This window comes from Manis javanica, chromosome X, assembly GCF_040802235.1.
Source record: "Manis javanica isolate MJ-LG chromosome X, MJ_LKY, whole genome shotgun sequence".
Classification (NCBI taxonomy): domain Eukaryota; kingdom Metazoa; phylum Chordata; class Mammalia; order Pholidota; family Manidae; genus Manis; species Manis javanica.
Window position 1 is genome coordinate 111,978,799 of NC_133174.1, and position 22,203 is coordinate 112,001,001.

A 22,203-nucleotide genomic window follows, 5' to 3' on the forward strand; every position below is an offset into this window, starting at 1 on the left:
CAACAAATCTGCACCCCCAGTCCTTTACCCCCCATTGGTGAGATTATAAAATATGTAAGCACTATGGAGAACAGTATCGACCTAAAAAAATTAAAAATAGGGTTACTATATGATCCAGCAATCCTACTTCAGGGTATTTATCCAAGGAAATTGAAGTAGGGTGTCAAAAGGGACATTTGCACAGCTATGTTTATATAGCGGCACTATTCACAATAAACAACCTAAATGTCCATCAATGGTTGAATGGATAAAGAAAATGTGGAACATACATATCATAGAACATTACTGAACCTTAAAAAGTAAATAAATCCTACCTCATGCTCTGACAGGAATGAACCTTGAAGGAATTAGGCTAAATGAAACAAGCCAATCACTAAACGACATTGCTCCTTGGGAACCAAGAAAGATTAGAATTACACCCCGCTACCCACTAACAAAACCTGATACATTGTGGTTTAGTTTAAAGGAGTGGGTGCTGGTTGCAGAGATAAAGGGAATCTCAGCTGTGGCCCTCTTACACCAAGCGTTTGGGACCACTCTCCAACTCTGAGGATTCTAAACCTCGAGTCTTGGGTACTGTGCATGCGCCCAAGGTTCTGGAAGCGAGGGCCATGGCTTCTCCTTCCCTCCCTGGAGTGCGACGCCTGGTCGGGAGACACGTGTTGAGGACGTCATCCCTCCTGCCTGCGACATAGTTGGGGGCGTGGCCTGGAGAACGCGTTACCTTGTTGACCACTGTCCTGGCGGCCCAGACTTGATCTGGGCTTAGAGCAGGAAAGGTGCGAGTGAGGAGAGAAAGGAAGACGGATTGCCGCCCCAGCCCCGGGTCCCTGGGAGCTGATGGGTGGCCATGGATCTGTATCTCGGCAACTGCCGCAAGGCTGCCAAAGCCGCCGCCACTAAGGCAGCCGCCAGCAGCCGAACTGCAGGCACGGAGCAGTGCAACAACGTGAGTGGAGCTCGTCGGCCGTCCTCCTCCTCCTCCTCCTCCTGAGCTGTGGGCGGGGTCTTGGGAGTGCGTGCCGACGGAAGGGGCGGGGACCTCAGCAGAGCTCTGGAGAAAGGCGGGGGTCCTGGGCGACCTAGCTTCTGATTCCCTGGCTCCGTTCCGATCTGACGGTAGTAGCCAGAGCTGCCTCTGACAAGGATTGGTCGTGGGGAGGCCCGGAGGTAGGGCTGGTGCCCCGGGAAAGCTGGGAGGCTTTCCGGGTTGTCGGCAGAGAGGGTTCTTTGAACCTAGAGTGTGTGATTCTTTGGTTTACTTGGAGATACGTATTAGCCCATTGAAGGGTGAGTAGACTGGTGTCAACTCAAAGGGTAATTCTAGGGGGCAAACAGACAAACTTCTAATTATATTTAACAGAGCTCGCAAAAAATCCCACTCCAGAGGTCGGAGCAGCTGATCTATTGGATCTTACTCTTGTGATCAAACTGCCTGTTATCCAAGGAAGCAATAATGTGTTCTACACTACAAATATAAGTGAAAAGGTAAACTAAGTTTTGATAGTGCCAAAATGATTTTCTTTAGCCTTTTCAGTTTCCTGTTCAACTGGAAACACTACTATGATTTTGCTTCGGAGTCAGCTTCAATTTCACACACCAAGTGAAGTTAAATGAGTTGAAGTATTTAGTGTACGAACCTCACTTTAATGACAGATGGCCCTGTGGTATGCCTCAGCCACCTAATTCAGCCTTATCTCTAACCCAGAAAGACTGGGGTCTTTTCTGCCTAGCCACACAAAATAATACTAATTCCTACTTCTGTGCCTTTGCCCATCTGGATCCAGAAACCTGGTGATGCCGGGACTCTTGTTCACGAAGCCAAAGAATGAGCTTCACAAACACTCAAGGTAGGAGAGCAAAGTACAGGCTTTTATTTGGAGATAAAGTGAAAGGCCAGAGCTCCCGGCTCACGCCAGGAGGGGACAAGAGAGTCCGTGGTGGTGTGTTGTCTAGGGGTTTTATAGGTAGTTTAGGATATTTGGGAAAGTGAAAAAAAGCTTAGGGGTGTAGACTTGTTAAGTGGTCCTTGAATATTAAAAATAGGAATTTCCTGCCTTGATTTCTTTCTGGAATACTGGCGTCTTGGTCTGGGAGCATATCAAAAGGCTGCCTGCCCAGCCCCCAAGGTGGGCTGAGGTATTGTCTATTTGCTAAAGAATCCTGCCTCTTAAACTTCCTGTGTGTTAAAATGCAATCTTTTAAGATGGAATTCTTCCTGCCTTTTACCATGTCGTCTACAGCTGGGTCTGCATGCGATGTTAGTTGCTCAGTTTGCAAATTCACCTCCTCAGATCTGAAGGAGGAAAGACAGCACGTAGGCCTGGGCCTTTTAGTATGCTAAAGTGAATCTTACACATGGTTACAAATGATTAGCATAATAAAACATGTGCTACTCTTCTTTATCTGGGGAACATTAACTGATCTCACTGAAGAATGATTCTAGAGCTTAATGTTCAACATAGAGTTTTAGTGGGGAGGAGGGGTTCTTTGCATGTAGTTACATTGCTCTGACTGCAGTTATCTAGCCCTGCCCCCTCCGGAGGCCCTCACCCTACTCTGACTACATCAAGGGGCCCTGTCTCACTGGCATGTACTCTCCTCCTCTCCTTCCTGACCTTTGGTTTGAGCCATCTCTGAAGAGCTCTTATATGAAGCCTTTCCCAAGTGTCACAACCCCCAATTATCTCATCTTCCCTTAAAATTTAATTGACCTTGGTCTGCACACTCTCACTCAGCACTGAGTCAGTACTGCTAGGGACTTAGTGTACAGCACTCATATTGTTACACATTTTAAGTACTCTACCTAACACTCCCTCCCTGTCCTTAGCTTCCAGGCCAAGCCTGAAGGAAGTGCAGAACTTTGTGGTTGTGTGCTTTGATCACTATAGCAAAGGGTTCTACAGGAATTATTCTGACATCCTTATCCTTCCACTATCTAGAGTGTCATCAAGGATGAGTAGGGGCCCCTTTAGTATTTCTGATACTTGTCTAATATATATTTTTTAAATGTTTATTGCTGGAAAACTATAAATTACCCTTTTAATGCCCGGGTTCTTGTTCATGAAGCTGAAGAATGAGCTTCACAGTCAAGGTAGGAGAGCAAGGTACAGGCTTTTATTTAGAGATAAAGTGAAAGGACAGAGCTCCAGGTGAGACAGGGACCCAGGGACCGTGGATGTAGTCAGAGTAGGGTGAGGAGGGCCTCCGGAGGGGGCAGGGCGGGATTTTTAGTCAGAGCAATGTAACTACATGCAAGGAAACCCCCCTACTAAAACTCTTATGTTAAACATTAAGCCCTAGGATCATTCTTCAGTGAGATCAGTTAATGTTCCCCAGATTAAGAATAGCAATGTTTTATTATGCTAACCATTTATAACCATGTGTAAGATTCACTTTAGCATACTAAAAGGCCCAGGCCTATGTGCTATCTTTCCTCCTTCAGATCTGATGAAGTTATTTTACAAACTGGGCAACTAATTTAGCAAGTAAGCCCGGGCATAAACAACACAGTAAAAGGCAAGAAGGATTCCACCTTAAAGATAAGATTGCATTTTAATACCCAAGAAGTTAAGATGTTAAAAACTCTTAACTTACTCTTTAGCAAACAATACCTCAGCCCACCTTGGGGTCAGGCTGAGCAGGTGGCCTTGTTTCATATGCTCCCAGACCAAGATGCTGGTATCTCAGAGAGAAATCATCAGAGGAAATTGCTTGTGTTAAGACTGCATTTTAATACCCAAGAAGTTAAGAGTTAAAAATTCTTAACTTACTCTTTAGCAAACAATACCTCAGCCCACCTTGGGGTCAGGCTGAGCAGGTGGCCTTGTTTCATATGCTCCCAGACCAAGATGCTGGTATCTCAGAGAGAAATCATCAGAGGAAGTTGCTTGTGTTAAGACTGCATTTTAATACCCAAGAAGTTAAGAGTTAAAAATTCTTAACTTACTCTTTAGCAAACAATACCTCGGCCCACCTTGGGGTCAGGCTGAGCAGGTGGCCTTGTTTCATATGCTCCCAGACCAAGATGCTGGTATCTCAGGGAGAAATCATCAGAGGAAGTTGCTTGTGTTAAGTTAATTCTCAATATTCAGAGACCACTTAACAAGTCCATACCCCTAAGTTTTTTTCATGTTCCCCAAAAATCCTCAACTGCCTATAAAACCCCCTAGACAAACGCACCACTACGGGCTCTCTTGTCCCCTCCTGGCATGAGCCAGGAGCTCTATTCTCTCACTTTATTTCTAAATAAAAGCCTGTACCTTGCTCTCCTACATTGACTGTTTGTGAAGCTCATTCTTCGGCTTCGTGAACAAGAACCCCGGCATCACCGGCTCACGCCAGGAGGGGACAAGAAAGTCCGTCGTGGTGCGTTGTCTAGGGGGTTTTATAGGCAGTTGAGGATATTTGGGAACGTGAAAAAGAGTTTAGGGGTGTGGACTTGTTAAGTGGTCCCTGAATATTGAAAATTAACATAAGGAATTTCCTGCCTTGATTTCTCTCTGGGACACCAGCGCCTTGGTCCAGGAGCACATCAAAAGGCTGCCTGCCAGCCCCCAAGGTGGGCTGAGGTATTGTCTATTTGCTAAAGAATCCTGCCTCTTAAACTTCCTGTGTGTTAAAATGCAATCTTTTAAGATGGAATTCTTCCTGCCTTTTACCATGTCGTCTACAGCTGGGTCTGCATGCTATGTTAGTTGCTCAGTTTGCAAATTCACCTCAGATCTGAAGGAGGAAAGACAGCACGTAGGCCTGGGCCTTTTAGTATGCTAAAGTGAATCTTACACATGGTTACAAATGATTAGCATAATAAAACATGTGCTACTCTTCTTTATCTGGGGAACATTAACTGATCTCACTGAAGAAAGATTCTAGAGCTTAAAGTTCAACATAGAGTTTTAGTAGGGGGGGGGGTGGTTTCTTTACCTGTAGTTACATTGCTCTGACTGCAGATATCTAGCCCTGCCCCCCCCGGAGGCCTTCACAGCTACTCTGACTACATCAGTGGTCCCTGTCTCACTGGCATGTACTCTCCTCCTCTCCTTCCTGACCTTTGGTTTGAGCCATTTCTGAAAAGCTCTTATATGAAGCCTTTCCCGAGTGTCACAACCCCCAATTATCTCATCTTCCCTTAAAATTTAATTGACCTTGGTCTGCACACTCTCACTCAGCACTGAGTCAGTACTGCTAGGGACTTAGTGTACAGCACTCATATTGTTACACATTTTGAGTGCTCTACCTAACACTCCTTCGCTGTCCTTACCTTCCAGGCCAAGCCTGAAGGAAGTGCAGAACTTTGTGGTTGTGTGCTTTGATCACAATAGCAAAGGGTTCTACAGGAATTATTCTGACATCCTTATCCTTCCACTATCTAGAGTGTCATCAAGGATGAGTAGGGGTTCCTTTAGTATTTCTGATACTTGTCTAATATATATTTTTTAAATATTTATTGCTGGAAAACAGTATAATTTATCCTTTGAAAACCAATATGTTCTGCTAAATATATGCCGACCTCACAGAAATTGACTGAGTCACACTCCCATAAAATAGCTTTCCTTAAACATACTCAAAACCTGTTCCACTGCAAGTAATAATATTCCTTAGTGTGTAACTTCAGCCCTCTCTGTTGGTTTCTTCCTCAAATATCTTCTATTTGCCATATTGCTATTCTGTTCCTCTGTTATTCATGTGTTATCTACGTACAATTTCCAGAATCTTTCCATATTTAATGACACTGATTCTATACTTTATTATATTGATTCCTCCAAAATGTATGCATTTAATCATGATCAGACACTACACTCAATTCCTTTGAAGGCTAACTTTGTGGGATCCTTTGTGTTTTAGCAGGATCTCCTCAAGGAACTAAGACTTTATATATTTTTTTTTAATTATTTTTTATTGAAGGGTAGTTGACACACAGTATTACATTAGTTTCAGGTGTACAACACAGTGATTCAACATTTATATACATGATAATTCTAGCTACCAGCTATCACCATACAAAGTTGTTACAATATTTTGACTATATTCCTTATGCTATACATTACATCCCGGTTACTTATTTATTTTACAATTGAAAGTCTGTACTTTTTTTTTTTTGAGAGGGCATCTCTCATATTTATTGATCAAATGGTTGTTAACAACAATAAAATTCTGTACAGGGGGGTCAATGCTCAATGCACAATCATTAATCCACCCGAAGCCTAATTTTCATCAGTCTCCAATCTTCTAAAGCATAGCGAAAAAGTTCTTACATGGAGAACAAATTCTTACATAGTGAATAAGTTACATGGTGAACAGTACAAGGGCAGTCATCACAGAAACTTACAGTTTTGCTCATGCATTATGAACTATAAACAATCAGTTCAAATATGAATATTCGTTTGATTTTTATACTTGATTTATATGTGGATACTACATTTCTCTATTATTATTATTTTTAATAAAATGCTGAAGTGGTAGGTAGATGCAAGATAAAGGTAGAAAACATAGTTTAGTGTTGTAAGAGAGCAAATGTAGATGATCAGGTGTGTGCCTGTAGACTATGTGTTAATCCAAGCTAGACAAGGGCAATAAAACATCCACGGATGCAGCAGATTTCTCTCAGAACAGGGGGGGTGAGGTTCTAAGCCTCACCTCTGTTGATCCCCAATTTCTCACCTGGTGGCCCCCCTGCGACTGTGCCTGTCTTAAGTTGTTCCTCCCTTGAGGAATCTTACCCGTCTCTGGCTAACCAGCCAAGACTTTATATTTATACCTTTAGTTTGTTTTTTTTTAACTCATGACTACCTTATGAGGTAAAGCCAAGGTTTATCTAAGGTCACAGGTACTCAGTACCAGAATTCAGACCAGAACCCCTGTCTCCTGACTCTTAGGCCATGCTCCTTCACCTCACCTTGCTGCTTCCTGAACTTCAGACCACTTTAGCAGAGCATATGGAAACAGGGAATTTAAAGGTCTTTCAGATTGTTTTGAAAGCAAGTGGAAGCAAAACTGTAGCATTCTATCTTATTTTCAATAATATTAAAATGTAACAAAGCTACCTGTCCTTAGCTATGCATCAGTCCAAACCTGACAACTCATCTCATACTCCAACATTTTGATATTAAACTTATTCTCAAGTAACCTATCTATAAATTAATTTGCTTGTTAGTATACCATACTTGGGTTACAACTGTTTGAAAAGCTCCTTAAATTGTTTTTAAGGTAAAGTTAATAATATATACTTTACCAATTAACTTAGACATTTTGCTTCCAAAAAAAGATAACCTGTTAGGTGTAAGGGACAATTTGCATACTTTTAAAAGTCTACCCTATGATCTTCCACTGGTGATGATATAATAGTGATAGTGATATAATAGTGATGATTAACAGAGACACTTTTCAGGTCAGGGAATCCAGTTATTTTAATTGATGATAAGAAAGCTTACCCTGGCCTTAACTAATGGGATTTTTTTTCTTACTTGATAGGTCTGGTCAAAAGTCAACATCTAAAAGGAGGAATGTAATAATCAATTCACTAATTGCTGCATTGTATCAATTGCCATCACTTTTGGTTGTTTCCTTCTAGGAAAGATATGGGCTTCCTCTCTAGTCTCACTGTAAATTAAATCATTGCCCAGAAGGATATTTTTTTTTTTTGCCTTTTTTTAAGGAAACATTGGTGGTCAGCGAGTCCAGATTCCTGAGATAGGTCCCTTGGGAGAGAGAGACAAGAGGCTGGCATCAATCAAGTGGTCAGAAACTTACAAAGGAAGCTCTTAAGTGGGAAAAGAAAGCTAGAACCCTATCATGCCCATGCTGTCTGCCCCTCTACCTACATATGAAGCATCCTACCTATCTTGTAGGAACTCTTAGGGCCACTTCTCCATGTTCAGGTATTGGGCTGAGGTTGAGGCTACCACCTCCAGCCTAAGACAGGTCTGGTTTAAAAAAGAGAGAGAGAGAGAGGAATAGAAAGGCAGTTAGACTTACCCAGATCAGTCCATTGTCTCTAATCTTTCACTTCAGATTCTGCTGGCAGGTTTTATTTTCAATGAATAACCTAATCATTTCAAAAAATTGAGGTTAAAAAGTGCGATTTCATTCAATTTTACATATGTAATACTACTGAATTTCTGTGTTGGCAGTTTTATCAACCTTCTTATGATTTTAACCTGTCTGCTCATTACTGTCGACTTTTGGAAACCAGCTATAAAAGCCTACACACTCCATGTTCAAAAACATACTGTAAGTGAAGAAACACCGTCCAGAGATGAAAGAAGTGCGGCTACACCACCAGCAGTAATAAAGTGGGTTGAATCCTATTTCCTGTTAACCAGCAAAAACCTAGGGACTTGTTAGACACTTGTTTCTTTACCTCACTGGAACCCTGTATCAACTTTAGTTGACCAATAAAGGAAACATAATCGAAAACTCAATTCTAATTAGTATTTCAGTAAAGAGAAATCAGGCAGCTGTTGTTTCTAAATAACTGTGTGTTGCCACTTGACCTTTCTGTTTTGATAACAGCAAAAGATAGGCACCATATGATTTGAGTGTGTAAAGATATAAACACGCACACATTTATTTATTTATGTATTTTTCTCCCAGCTGTCTTGTAGTGCCTTTCTTCTGGCTCTAAAAGTAATAATGTCACTGCATATGTCAAGGAATATTTCCTATACCCTTTGAGAAGACTAGAGAGAATGTGGAATCCTAGCACAATACAGCTTGATAGAATAAATCCTTTGGGAGGTTAAACATCATTGTAGTGGCGTTTTAATAACAAATTTATTGGGTAAATATAAATTCCTGATTATGATATAAACCATATTATTGAAATAATGTTATTTAGATAGAAATTTCCTGGTGGTACAGCAATGTTAGAGAGCTACTACCTTCCAAAGAGTTGCCCAAATGTGCGATTGTCACCCTTGATCACAAACTTGTTACTAAAATGAATGTTTTATGACTGTTCTCTGTAGAGTTTTACGATTGTAACAACTTTTATTTACATTTTTGTTTTTGTTATTATATGTCATCTGTACCTTGAAGGAATTAAATTAGTACAGGGAGTATCTGACCAGTTTAAAATTAGACTTTGAAAGAAACTATGTAAGAGAACAAGTAAGTTAAATACCGAAATTTGTTTTATTTGGGGCCTGTAAGAAAGTGTTTATGTAGGGTTTGGAAGAAAGGTTTGGTCCTCTGCAGAATTTTTTCTTGTAATATTTTGTCTTAGAAATATTTAGGTAACAAGATCTCTAGAGATCTGTAAGAGATAAAAATGAGACCCTTGCTTTTCATTTACAGAGAGAAATTTTCACTTATCTAAAAGGGAGCCACTCTAGACCTAAATGCAAGTTAACAGAATTAACCATTTGTAAAGTTACCATGTTTACCAGGAAGTCACTAAGCCCTCACCATAAGAAGGCATATCTGAGGACACTTGTATTTCTGGCCAAGAGTAAAACTTTAATTCTTTTTTTCTCCTCTCAGAAAACAATTGAAAAACAAGGAAATAAGTTGTTTGATAGCAAGACAGGCTATAACAATTGTGAGAATGCATATTTCCAACAATGGCTGTTACAGAAAAATAGACAGGCAGCTTCAGATCAAGAGCTGTTAACCAAGCACAGGTACGACCAAAGCTCATTTGTGGATACATTGTGGACCCCAGAAAGGTGTAAAAGGACTAGAAAAAAACTGAAAGCAGAATGGAAAAAGTATTAGACACTATTTAACCCCCTAGAGTTTTCAATGTAGAGAGAAAGGAAAGGAGATTAAGAGGTAAAGGACTGGGAACCTTGGTACCAAGGCTAAGGAGGAGAGTTTCTACCTGAAAAACTGGAGTCCACTAGGAGCCCAAGAGGTAAGCCAAACGGATATTTGAAGGAGAAATCCAAAGAAAAATCCCTGAGTTTGGATAACCCAAATCCATAATAACAGAGGGAAAGAAGGTGTGTTTTTATCATGTTTCAAACTTAAGTTTAAGGAAATGACTGCAAGGCCAAAAAGGGAGAGTGGCTATAACTTGATCTTATGCTGATATAAACAGGTGATCCTCAACCAAGTGTAATGTTCATTGAGCTTATTACTCACACACATTCAGTGTTACCATGCAGAAGTCAAGTGTATACCCTGGAGACAAAGGGATGAGTTATAGTTCTTTCTCTTTCTCCTTTACCAAGGGTGAGAGCCAGGTCCCCATCACTGGACTCTTACATTCCATGGATTAATGGCGTGATACGCCAGAATACACACTGATCTACCAGTGTCCCCGAGTGGCAGTCTGCGGACCTATCTGTACATGAGAGCTCATACAAGGACTTGGCAATTACAAAGAAGCCAGTACCCACGTACTTTTAAAGGAAGTTCAAATCTACTTCTCTTTTGAAGTCAGTCCCTTAGTTGATTTCAGCAGTCTTTGAAAACTCGTATTCCCAAAACTCCTCTGAGTTATGAACAATCTCTGTGTAAAATGCTTTTAATCACTCTGTTCCACATTTTGCCACTGCCCCGGCCACAATAACAGAGAGTCCAGTAAAACGAGTGCAGCATGGTGAGGTGGTGAATCAGGTTAGGTCCCATAAAAACTCTGCGTTTCCTGTAATTCAGAAAATAAAAAGCAACCCAGGTGGTGGTTTGGGAATATGAAAATAGATAATATCCTCATGAGGGATACACTTAGTTTACCTTCACTTATGTTTGCACTTTCACTTAGATATTTAGACTCGATTAGTAGGGAATTAAGGTTGACCACGTGACAGATGTTAAAAGTGTTAAGTGAAAGCATGGAAATGCAAGCCAACAAAGGCAGGGCAGTTGGGGGGCAGAGCCTGAAGAGACAGGCTGAAGTCAGAGCTTTCTTTATATTCTTTGCTGAAGTACGAGTTTAGCCTCTCAATAGTAGGAAGCCATTGCAGGGTTTTGAGTAGGGATGTGAAATAAGAATGATTTGGGTTTTAAAAGGATAGTCTGGTTGCAGTCTGTGAGATAGATACATAAAGAGTAGAGATTAGAGGCAAGATAGTTTTGAATCTACTGGGGCAGTCCAGATAAAAATAATAGGGGCCCAAGCTAAGGCAGTGGCAATGAGAGTGAACCAGAGGCCACAGATTTAAGATATTTCAGAGTCAGATTATGTCAAGATGTGGTGACTCAATAGATGTGTGGTTCCAGAGAGAGCAAGATGACAATGATGATTTACTTTTTGTGTATAGGTTTTCTTGAAGGGGGATGCCTTTTGTCTGTGCTCCTATAGTGTTCAGGCTTACTTCTATATCAGAACTCATTATACTGTATCATACTTGTCTTTTCTGCCAGATGATAAACTCCTTCAGGTCAGGAATTATATCTTTGATTTCAATCAATGTGCTCAGTAAGCATTAGATTAGCCTGGATTGGCCTTATCTGAAATAAATGGAACAACTCTAAGCTTTCTGGAACAGCACTGGATGGACTGTTATGCCTTTAACCAAAATATAGAAGATAAAGAAGGAGCAAATTTGGGAAGATGGGAGTACACAAGTACATGATAAACTTCATTTTGAACTACATAGTTTAGGTACCTGTGAGAGAGATCTGTCCAAGAGGTTGATGATATGTATGAGCATTGATACCAGAGTTTAGGAGAGAGGTAGGGGATGGAAGATGGGGGGTGATACTGTATTAATTTGATTGCTCTGAGTCAACAAAAGTCTGTCTTAGAAGCTTAATTACTAATGAATGTTTTTTTTTCTTGAATGTTAAACCACACAGAAAGATAAAGAAGCAACTAAAGTATTATATCCTTTAAATGATGGAGGTAAGAAAATGAGCAATATTTATAATTGTTCTGTTTTCTTTCAGTTAAATAATTATAGTTTTGCCATACAGTTTTCCAAGTTATGTTTTTTTCCTGGTTATAAAATCCATGATTATTTTGATAAAGGAAGATATAAAATAATTCATAATTGTAAAAGTTAGCATCCCACATGTTTGAGTGATTGCTGGGTGAGTAGGCCCTGTGGAATTTGCAGAGCATAGGGAAGTTAGAGGCCCTGCTATGGCTGCCTATACTAATAGGCAGAGTAAGTTCCTGGCATACTGCTTATTTGGGAGCCCCAGTGTAAAGAATTCTCCCCAGAACGATCTCAGTCTTCTAATGCTATCCTTTCTCCCCAGACATAAAAATTCATCCTGTTTCCCATCTTCCCGGGGCTGGACCAGAGATTAGCTAAGTCTGCAAAAGATTCCCATGCATATTCTACTCACACACACCCAGAGAGCTAGGATGTCCCCATCTGGGTGGCCAATGGACACCTCAAATCCAATATGCACAAAACCAAATTTATCATCTTCCAGTTGCCCCCAAACCTGTTTTCTGTTCCTCCTTTTATCCAGGCACAAAACCTAAGTCATTTTTGACTCTTTCCTGTTGCTCATATTCTACATCTAAAAGCTGATACATTTTGTCCGATCTACCTCCTGAAACTCTCTCAAAAGCTTTTCCATTGGCACCGCCCCTGCTCTTACCTACTGCAATAATTTGCCTCCAATCTCTTCTTCCTCTAATTAACCTATATTGCATTTGCTGTAAATGTAATCTTCCTGAAATACAGCTTTAAATCTATAATTCCTCTACTCAAACGTACTCAGTGGTTTCCCCCTTCCTACTGAATAAAATGCACAACAGTGCAATTCTGGGGCAGGGGGAGTGATGGGAGATTAAGCTGACAAAGTAAGTCAGGGCCAGAAGTTAGGGAGTCCAGGCTTGTCCCTGAGTGCAGTGGTGAGTCACTGGAAGTTTTTTGAGACTTCATAAAAGGCATCTTGTACTTGGAGATACTAGCCTTAACCTGCATACATAAATGCATCCTTGACTATCATAAATCTAGATATTATGGCACCCTAGGAAGGAGAACTACATCATTTTTTCACATTTCTTCTTTCTCCCAGGAATTAAATGTACCTCACTTGAAGCTCCAGGTCTTTCTGCCACACTGGAAAGTGTCATAAATCACCCTCCACAGGATATTAAGAAACAAGAGGCAAGTAACATTTCTTTTGTCCTAGATACAGACAGAAAAAATAAGGTTTGACATTATGATCAAGATTGGTATAACACAATTTCATTCATTAAGTGACAATTCAGAGCAGCCTCATTCCCTGAAATTAAACACCATATAGTAAGATTTTTGTAAAAGTTGAAATGTCAACCCACAGTAATGATCCTGTGCTACTTCAGACTTCTGACACTCAAGGCTAATCAGTCATTGGTATTGCCATACTGTGAGTGTAGGGAGTATCAGGAACAAGTTGTAAGCTCGCAAAACAAAAGTGGTGAGTCTGAGATGTCAAATGTGTTGAACAGATCCCAAATTTGAATGGAATATTTGCACTGATTATTAAGAGATTTACAAGAAGCAACTTGAGTGTTCCCACTTAGCTTTTTGGTTATAGGCTTCTTAAATGATAAGCTTCAAGAGCTTCGAGGTACATTATCTGTGGCCTGCAGAGGAAGCAACAAATTGGGCCCTTGAGAATCATTTCTTTTCCATTGCTGAGGGGTTGCTGCCTAAGCCTATTCCATTTGTGATCAGTGATGGCTCATCTGATGGTGGAAGTTGCTGCAGACATTCAGAGTGCTGCCTCTGGTCACAACATAGATTGCCTCTGTGGGTTGCCTGCCAGCTTGTCCTGTTAAGAATCAAGCACACACCCTTGGCTCCATTAGCACTCTATTAACCGGCTCAGCTGTTCTAAAGACTTAGCATGGTTTTGAAAGAGATGTCACCAAGCCAGAAATTCACCGAAATCTTCCCATTACAAATTCTATACAACTAAGGTAGAAAATGGCATTGTTTGCAATGTCCTAAGTGAAATGCATCGTAAGTGAGGGACTCAATTATATGAAACTGGTCAAATGTAGCATGTTAACTACAATATGCTTCTCTGTATAAAAAAATATTTATGAAACACCTGCTGTGTACGGGACACTGTGCTACTATGTCAACATCCATAATCAAAATGCTTAGTATATAAAAAAAGGAAACTTAACTACTTTGAGATAGTTGAGAAGTTGCATTAGTAATTACATCAGTAACTCCTTTTTCACTAGCCTTACTACAGAGCCAGCCTGGGTGAACATGGATTGCAAACTTAATACTACTTTACAAAACAAAAGTCAATAAACAAATTTACGCCATCTGTTTTTAAAGGAGGCTTTAAAATATATTGGACAATATGAGTACATTATGTGGTCACAAATACCTAATTCACTTTGAGATATAGCATGACCACTTTTATTACATAGAATACGATACTATTTTCCAACTAATTTCACCCATCTCATCAATGTCAGCAAATATACAACTGATGGCTTGTGTTTAGTCCCCAAACCTGGGGAAAAAAATAAAGTCTACTCTGCAGGATTTTCTTCTTGTATAATTACCTAAGCAGGTAAAGCTATTGGCCAAATCAAAGAGTTATATCCCATGTTGCCAGAAAACCTGCTTTCTGCATTCCAGCATTCTAAAAATATTTCCCCAGTGGTTACCTTTGTTTAAAAAGCACACATATTCTTTTTATCTGTTCAGTTAATTATTTTCCACTCTAATCAGTGCAGTTCTTAGTTAGCAAACTTTAGAATACCGATCAAATCTATAAACACTTGAATTCTGTAAGTAATATATGTAATATAAACCAAAAAGCCATATATATTTATTGCAAGTGGACTTTTAAAATCATTTCCCTAAACTTGTTTATTTTAAATATGAGATCTTTACACATTTAAAACATAGAAATTTTAATATTATTAAAATTATTATAAATCATTACAGCAAATGAGGAAATATAGAAATAATAGCTTATACTCAAGTTCTTTAAAAGCTCCTTTGAAGATTTTGTTTTTATTTTTTTGTGGCATATATAGATGACATGCTGATTTAAATGGAAGAAAGGCCAAGAACTCAAGTTTAAGCTATGATTCAGGTAAACATTAGCAGTAGTTATTAAGAACCCTGCACTCCATTAATCCTTAACCTAACTAATACTTATTGAGCTTCTGCCACATGCCAGGCACTATGCTAATTAACGAACATACAAACTAGAAAAGCCATGGTCCATACCCTGGATTTTACGTTCTAGTGGAGAACAGTCATGCCAATAATCACAACCCAGTATGGTAAGTATAATAATGGAGGTATGTATAATGTCCAGTGGAGACACAGGGAAGCCAGGAAGCTTTAACAGAAGAGGCTACAATTGAGCTGAGATGTGAAGAATGAGAAAGAATTTTCTAAACAGACAAACAGGAAGAGAACCTTCTAGGAAAAGGGAATACATTTATATTTATCAAATACAGACATGTGACCATACTGTATTTGTGGAAATACAAATGTTTTCAGAATTGCTTTAGCTAGAAGTTCAAGTCAGAGAATTGCAGAATGTGAAGCTTGACAGGCAGAGAAGGGCTGGGTCATTAAAATTCTGGTAGGCCATAGCAAGAAATCTACCTATAATCTATAATAGGATAAAACTATCATCAAAGGGCAACTCTTGAAGAGTATTGGCAGAGGCATAGTATCAGAATTTGCCTTTTCTAAAAAAAGAGAAAGCAGAATTAGAGGTGAAGAGACTGGAAGCAGTAAGAAAATTAAAATAACAGCATTTATTGAACACTTGCCTTATGCCAGGTACTATGCTGAACTCTGTATTCTCTCATTTAACCCTCCCACCAATTTAATGAGGTCAGAGCTATTTTTATCTACCATTTTACATATAAGTAAGCTAAGTCTCAGAGTGGTAAATTATCTTGCCCAAGGTTTCATATAGTATGTGGCAAAGGCAGGGTTTTAACCCAGGTCTGTCTGCTCAGTAAATCCACAATACCATGCTGTCTCTTATGACAATTAAAGAGGCTATTCTAATAGTCAAGGCTAGAAACAAATCCTGAAAAAAGTCATTGGCAGTGAGGATGAAGAGCTGGGCACAGATTTGACTCAAACTAAGGAGGCTGAATGGATGAGATTTGGTTACTGATTAATATGGGAGATGACGTAGCTGATGACAACTCCCAGATTTCTAGACTGGGCAACCAAATGGATAGTGAATAGCGTTGCCATTCAGTAGATAGGCAATACAGAAAGATGAACAAGTTTGGAAGCGAGAAAATCAGTTCTGCTTTGAACATATTGAGTTTGAGGTGCCTGTAGGTATCCAGGTGGGACGTGTAAGACGAACAGTCAAGCAGTCAGTTATAGATTCTCATGGAAGAGGCAATGAAAAGAACACCTTTTATCAGAACTTACAGGAAATAACAAAAGCTATTCCCACAGGTTTTGATAGTGTTCTTTTTTTAGCTAGATTATACTTTCTCATTTTAATTCCTTCTTTGATCTAAGAGCTATCCATAAGAATATTTCTTAATCATCAAGAAATTAATATTTTGGGTCACATTTTAAAAATTAGGTTCACAGAATATAGCCTGTAAATCTTTAACACATTGAAATTGTTAAGGATTTCTTTGTGACCAAATATGTGATTGATAGAAAGTGTTTCATGGACATATCAAAAATATTCTCTATTCGAAGGATATAGACTCTAAAATGAATATTAAATTACATTTATTGATTATATTATTCAATTTTTATGTCTTTACTGATTTTTTTTGTCTACTGGACTCTTTTCTTACTGCCTTCTAAATGTGCTCAGCCATCAAAGAGGTGTATTGAAATTCTACATTACAGTTGTACTTGTATCAAATTCCCACTGCATTTCTAATAGGCTTTACACAGTTAGGCTCTTGAGGATATTTAATCCACCATATTGCTAGGAAAGAAACAAGAGTTCTTTATTTTTTTAACAGTTGTCTATGAGTTATCAATTAATTAATAATAATTAGTTATCCATTCCTGAGGAACAAATCACTGCAAAACTTGGCATCTTAAAAAAAACATTATTACTTACCAGTTTCTGTGGTTAGCAATATAGGAGCAACTTAGCTGGGTAGTTGTGACTCAGGGTGTCTCATGAGGTTATGGTCAAGGTGTTAGCCAGGGCTGCTGCAGTCATCCAAACGCTTGACTGGGACAGGAGGATTCATTTCCAAGGTGGCTCACTCATAATGGCTGTTGGCAGGATATCTTAGTTTCTCACCATATGGGCCTCTCCGTAGGGCTTCTTGAGTATCTTCATGATATGGCATCTGGCTTTGCCCAGAGTGAGTGCTCCGAGAGAGGGACTGAAGCCACAATATATTTTATAACCTAGTCTCAGAAGTTGGGCACCTTCACTTCCACCATATACTTTGCATTAGAAGTAAGTCACTAATTCCAATCCACACTCAAGGAGAAGAGAATTACCTTCCACCTCTTGGGGGGGAGTATTCTCAAAGAATTTGTAGACATATTTCAAAACTACCCCCACCGTATTATCTTTACACTTAATTTTTCAGGTTTGTGCACTATTAATTCCAGCTCCTTCCTTTCCAAAACTGTACACACGCAAAAACATACTCATACACAATAATCTCAAGACGGTACATAGAATTCAAGTAAAACTTTTTAAGTAGATCATTGGAATTTATTGGTTACTCTTCACTTCACATTTATTGGGAGAAAAATAAATAGCAATTCACCTTGACTTTGAACCAGCCCTAATTTGTAATAGTACCTTCTATTATGCAGAACATTCTGTTGTCCTAAGACTGTTGAGTCATGTATGTGCATAATTTAATAACACCATCCCAGTATTCCTGTGGACATACTCTACATGAAGACCTGCTTTAGTATAATTATCCAGAAATATTTACCAAAACCCACTTATGGAACTTTTCTAGGTGACATACAGAGCATGTTGGACAGTATTTGCTTGGGAATAGATTAATGACAGGCAGACTAATGAGCAAGCATTGAGCCGACACACATGTTAAAGAATTAATTCAACAAATAAATGTTATTGCATGTTGACTATATGCCAGGCACTGTAAGCTAGTAATCACAGCACATCATAGAAAGTCCTAGAATGGAAGGATGTCTAGAGTGCTCTGGGAGCATTATGGAGGATGCCTGTGTACATAGGCAGATTTCAAGGAAGGCTCTCTGAAGGAGGTGACATGAGCTGAGTTGAGTCCTAAAGGATGAGAAATCTAAAAGAGGGACACTAAAGTTACAAAGGAAATAGTAAGGGAGAGAGGCAAAGGGAATTGCATGGTGTTCACTATCTCTAGAACACAGAATATATGTGAAATGGTGACCAGAGGTAAAGCTGTGAAGTAAGCAGTGATCCCAGATCTTAAGGTCTCCCAAGGAGTCCCTGGAAGGTTTAAACAGAGCAGTGACAGCAGGAAATAAAGACCTATTAAGGTCTGTTAATTATCATTTTACCTGTAGCTTGTGTAGGATACCGACAACTAATAATTTTCTTTTTCTCTCTGAAAATCCACCCGTAGCTCTTGGAATCTTCCCTTCTCATGATTCGCCAATTAAGTAAGTATCTAAGAACACTTCATAAACCAATGTTATTTTTAATTAACATTTCCATAATGACCCAGGAGTGCTGCATGAAGGCCAATTCTGTGCAATCCTCCATCCTTGTAGTTCTAGTTGTATGTAGTGAAACTCTCATCTTTCGCAACCTCTTGGGACTGAGCTCAAATTGTGAAGTAGGCAGTTAGTCATCCGTGCTCTACCTCCTCCTCTCTTTATTCTCCCTTTTGTTCTATGCTCCCCTGATATGCAGGACCTTCACTCCCCTTTCAGGTAGTACTACGTCTCTCCTCCAGGTGGCTCTCTGGGAGCTGGATCTATTCTTTTCTCCTTTCCCCATTCAAACATCCATTACTTGTGCCTCTTGAGGTTATTGTTTCCTAATGGTGACAAATTAGTTTTCTGTGTAGTATTAATGACAATATGTTACCCCATCCTAAGGATATTTGCACTGTGATCCAAAGTAATCAGTCTGTACTGATGCAAAATCAAGGCCAGTGGAGAAGATTTTATTTGGCCTAGGGACCTTTCAGCCCTCAAACCTTGGTGGCCACCTATTCTGCTGATGTCCTGTTCCCCTCAAACTTGAGTAATATTTCATGCATATAAAATAACTCCTAATGAAACACACATACCCAACACCGTCATTTTTAAACACTAAATGAGGTTCATGATAGGTTTTGTAAATCCCAAACTGATGAAAATGGTTGGGTAAAGTGAAGCAGTGTGTGGTGGTAAATGGTGTCGGCGGTCAAACCAAGCTTCCTAGGAGGATTTTGAGCTTAAGAGTGATAGAAGTCAGTTTGTCTGAGTTACTGAGTGCTAATAGGATACAAAGATACTGAAGGAAGGAAACTGACTAGGCCAGTATTAGAACAGTTTAAAGAAACAAAGGTGAGAGAATAATGATTATGTGTAGTTTTATAGAGCATTTATTACTGCCTCCCTCTTTCTCCTGTCCCCCAGTCTAGACTACAGACCTACAGAATCACTTGAGTCTTTCCAGTACAAATGCTCTGGATACCTTTTTACTAAAAATCTTGGCTCAGCTAAAATGAAGAACTCCACGCATGACCTGGAGCTTCTCCCCCATTCCTCTCAAATACACAGGATTAGAAAACATTTAAGTATACCTAGGACAGTTCCAGACCAGAGCACAACAAAACATAGCTAACAGCATTGTCTGGTCTGGCTCAGCTCATTGTACCCATGAAACATTCTCTTAACCTTACAGAGAACACAGGTTCAAGGCCTTTGACTAAATCCTCTTGTTCTGACAGAGTTCCTTGCTTCCCAAGGCTCAACTGTGGATGCATCACACCTGTTCTACCATTTACGCCCTCTCTCTTCTCTTTCTTCAACTCCTTAAGTTCTGTTTTTTTCTAATGCTAACACAAAGGACATTCACAGTAAGCTTAATGAAATAGAATTAGGAACCAAAGAAATCAGAACAATAGGAAGCAAATGTGACAAGACAGTAGTGGGGTAAACACTTGTAATAATTAAGCTTTGCATTTAGATGCTCAAGTATGTTCTTATGGTTGGGATGGAAGATGAAAAGAGAAACAGAGTAAAGAAGGTAGTGAGTCTGTTGTCCAAAAGACTGTGTTCAGAAGTTTGTATTTCATTCATTGCCTGACAGTCTAATGGTTTTGAGGAGGGATGTGATATTGTCAAATCAATAACTCTGCTGAACATCTCTGATGGCAGCATGTAAGACAAATTGAAAACAGTTAGTTACTGGTTGCTGAAGTCCATTAATTGCTTATGGCCTGCACAATGGCCTTCATTTTGGAGTAGAGAACAATATGCATAGATTTAAAACATGTTAAATGGGAACATGTTTCATATTTCTTGAGTACCTACTATGTCCGAAGTATGGTGCTCGGTATTCAGGGGACACCAATGTGAATGAAGCAGGGTCCCTGACTTCAGCTGTTCTTCAAAGAGCATCAGGAGAGAAGACCGGAGACAGGAGGAATGTTGAAGGTGAACTGAGGACAGAGCAGTGGATAAAATGTGAGGTATAGGGAGGGCCACCTGTGGAACTACCCAGTCCTTAGCTCTCATATTGGAACACTGATGTTAGGAGAGAGGTGCTGCTTTTCAATCCCTTTCAGCCACTAGAATGAGCAGATGGATTTGGCCATAGAATGGACTATGTGTATGGATGATCAGGAGATATCATGCATCACCCCCAAAGCTATAGGCCTGAGGTACAAGTAAAAGACCCCCAATTGGATTGAAAATTAGATGGTTAGAAGAGTTAAGCAGGCAGACTAAAATTTAGTCTCATCCTATTTATCTTCAAGGGTTAGTCGGCCAGCCATGGGAAGATACCTCTCAGGTATCTTGTGGTCTGAAGTGAGGTTATATGAAAGAGAAGGTCAGTAGCTGAAAGTTGTATGTAGGTTTTATGACATGGCACATTAAACTGAAAAACCGTGCCGTCTCTTTTGGGCCTTTTGGGGCTCTGAATTAATTGTCATCAATATTACTATCCCTTTTATTTAAGAAATAGGGAGTTGGTAGAACAAATGACCTAAACCTTAAACACTTACCTCTAGTAGCATCACTCTATCAGGGAAAACCACCTAAGACTAGGGAAAAGTGGACGCACTATCTTATCACAACTAGAATTGTGGTGCAACTTCTGAATATAACAGTGAGTTCATTTGCATGTTTCTGCTCAGTTGGCTTCCAAAAGAATCTGATAATTCATTGCAAATTGCAGATTGTATGTGATATTACAACTAGTTTCTAGTCATCTAATATGAGGCTTTTCTCATTTATTTGATTAGCTCTGTTCTCAGGTTTTTGCTTTTCCTTTTATCTAAGTGCATGCCTTTGGGACAGAAAGCCTCTGGGGACAGGTAGCAACAAAGACACAGGACTCACTGGGTTCCACTTGCTGCCTGTGGTATCAAATAGAGAGAGCAGAGAAAGGAATTGGGGTGCATTAGATTGTAGAGGACCTACAAGAAAGAAATTGTGCTGAGTTGGCCTAAGAACCTAGGTCTTAGAAAAAATAAATGAATCCTAAGGAGAGGAACTGTATCACTGAAGTTGGCACTCAGGTCCAGGTTTCATATTGCAAAAAGGTACTAGTCTGAGGATGAGGTATTGCTGCGTAACCCTAGCTGACACCTTAAGGTATTCTTTTCCTACTAGTGTTAGGAAAGAAGGAACTCAGCTCGGTGTCACAGGGAAGTCAGATATAGTGAGATGAGAACCCAAAGTCAAGAAAGCCAAGTCAGTTTTCCTGCACTCTGCAGAGAGTAACAGACCGGTTCTGCCTAAAGTGAGCCTCATTCTGAGGATTCTTTTATGAAGTTTTGACTGGGCAGAGAGGTACTTGACTGACAGCTCTTAGCTCTCTAGGGTTTGTTCTGGTTGGTGAAATGGGGACAGGGGATGTGCTGTGCCTGTGCTTCTGATGTTTCGTCCCTGGGTGGACCCTGCACATTTCTTGGGCCACTCTTGGACCCTGTGGCTTCATCTGATTAACTCTGAGTCATTTCTGGCTCTCTGGTTCTATCTGATCCACTCTCTGAGTCATTTTTAAGGGGCACTCTCTCCTTTTCATCCTGCTCATTTCTGTCTTTCTACCTAACACTAGGAGTGAGGTTGTAAATTCAGTCTAGCTGTAATTCTCAAAATTGAATTGTAGGACTTGGGGAGAAAAGTAAATTCGATAACATTAAGGGCATAAAATGAAGATAGAGTGCCATTTTCCTTTAAGAATGTC

General features: G+C 39.7%; 1 protein-coding gene and 1 long non-coding RNA gene across 12 annotated transcripts in view; one reads left to right on the forward strand and one right to left on the reverse strand.

The window, feature by feature from the left end:
• Positions 1-810: 810 nt before the first annotated feature.
• Positions 811-22,203, forward strand: part of LOC118972139 (fibrous sheath-interacting protein 2-like) — a 53,048-nt gene continuing 31,655 nt past the window's right edge. For 3 of the 11 annotated variants that reach the window (XR_012127275.1, XR_012127274.1, XR_012127279.1), the window contains exons 1-7: positions 811-949; positions 1,364-1,488; positions 8,133-8,294; positions 9,484-9,623; positions 11,746-11,791; positions 12,925-13,016; positions 18,419-18,455. Coding sequence is in view for 3 of the 11 variants with exons in the window: in XM_073227428.1 (XP_073083529.1) it covers positions 15,127-15,151; positions 18,419-18,455 (62 nt within the window). In the remaining 8 variants the exon portion in view is untranslated. The other 8 variants (XM_073227428.1, XM_073227426.1, XM_073227427.1 and 5 more) reach the window with 5 other exon arrangements.
• LOC140847321 (uncharacterized) lies at positions 10,434-17,764 on the reverse strand. The gene is made up of 3 exons (XR_012127282.1): positions 16,936-17,764; positions 12,938-13,037; positions 10,434-10,591 (listed from the first exon to the last, which is right to left on the reverse strand). It is a non-coding gene; the product is annotated as an uncharacterized lncRNA (long non-coding RNA).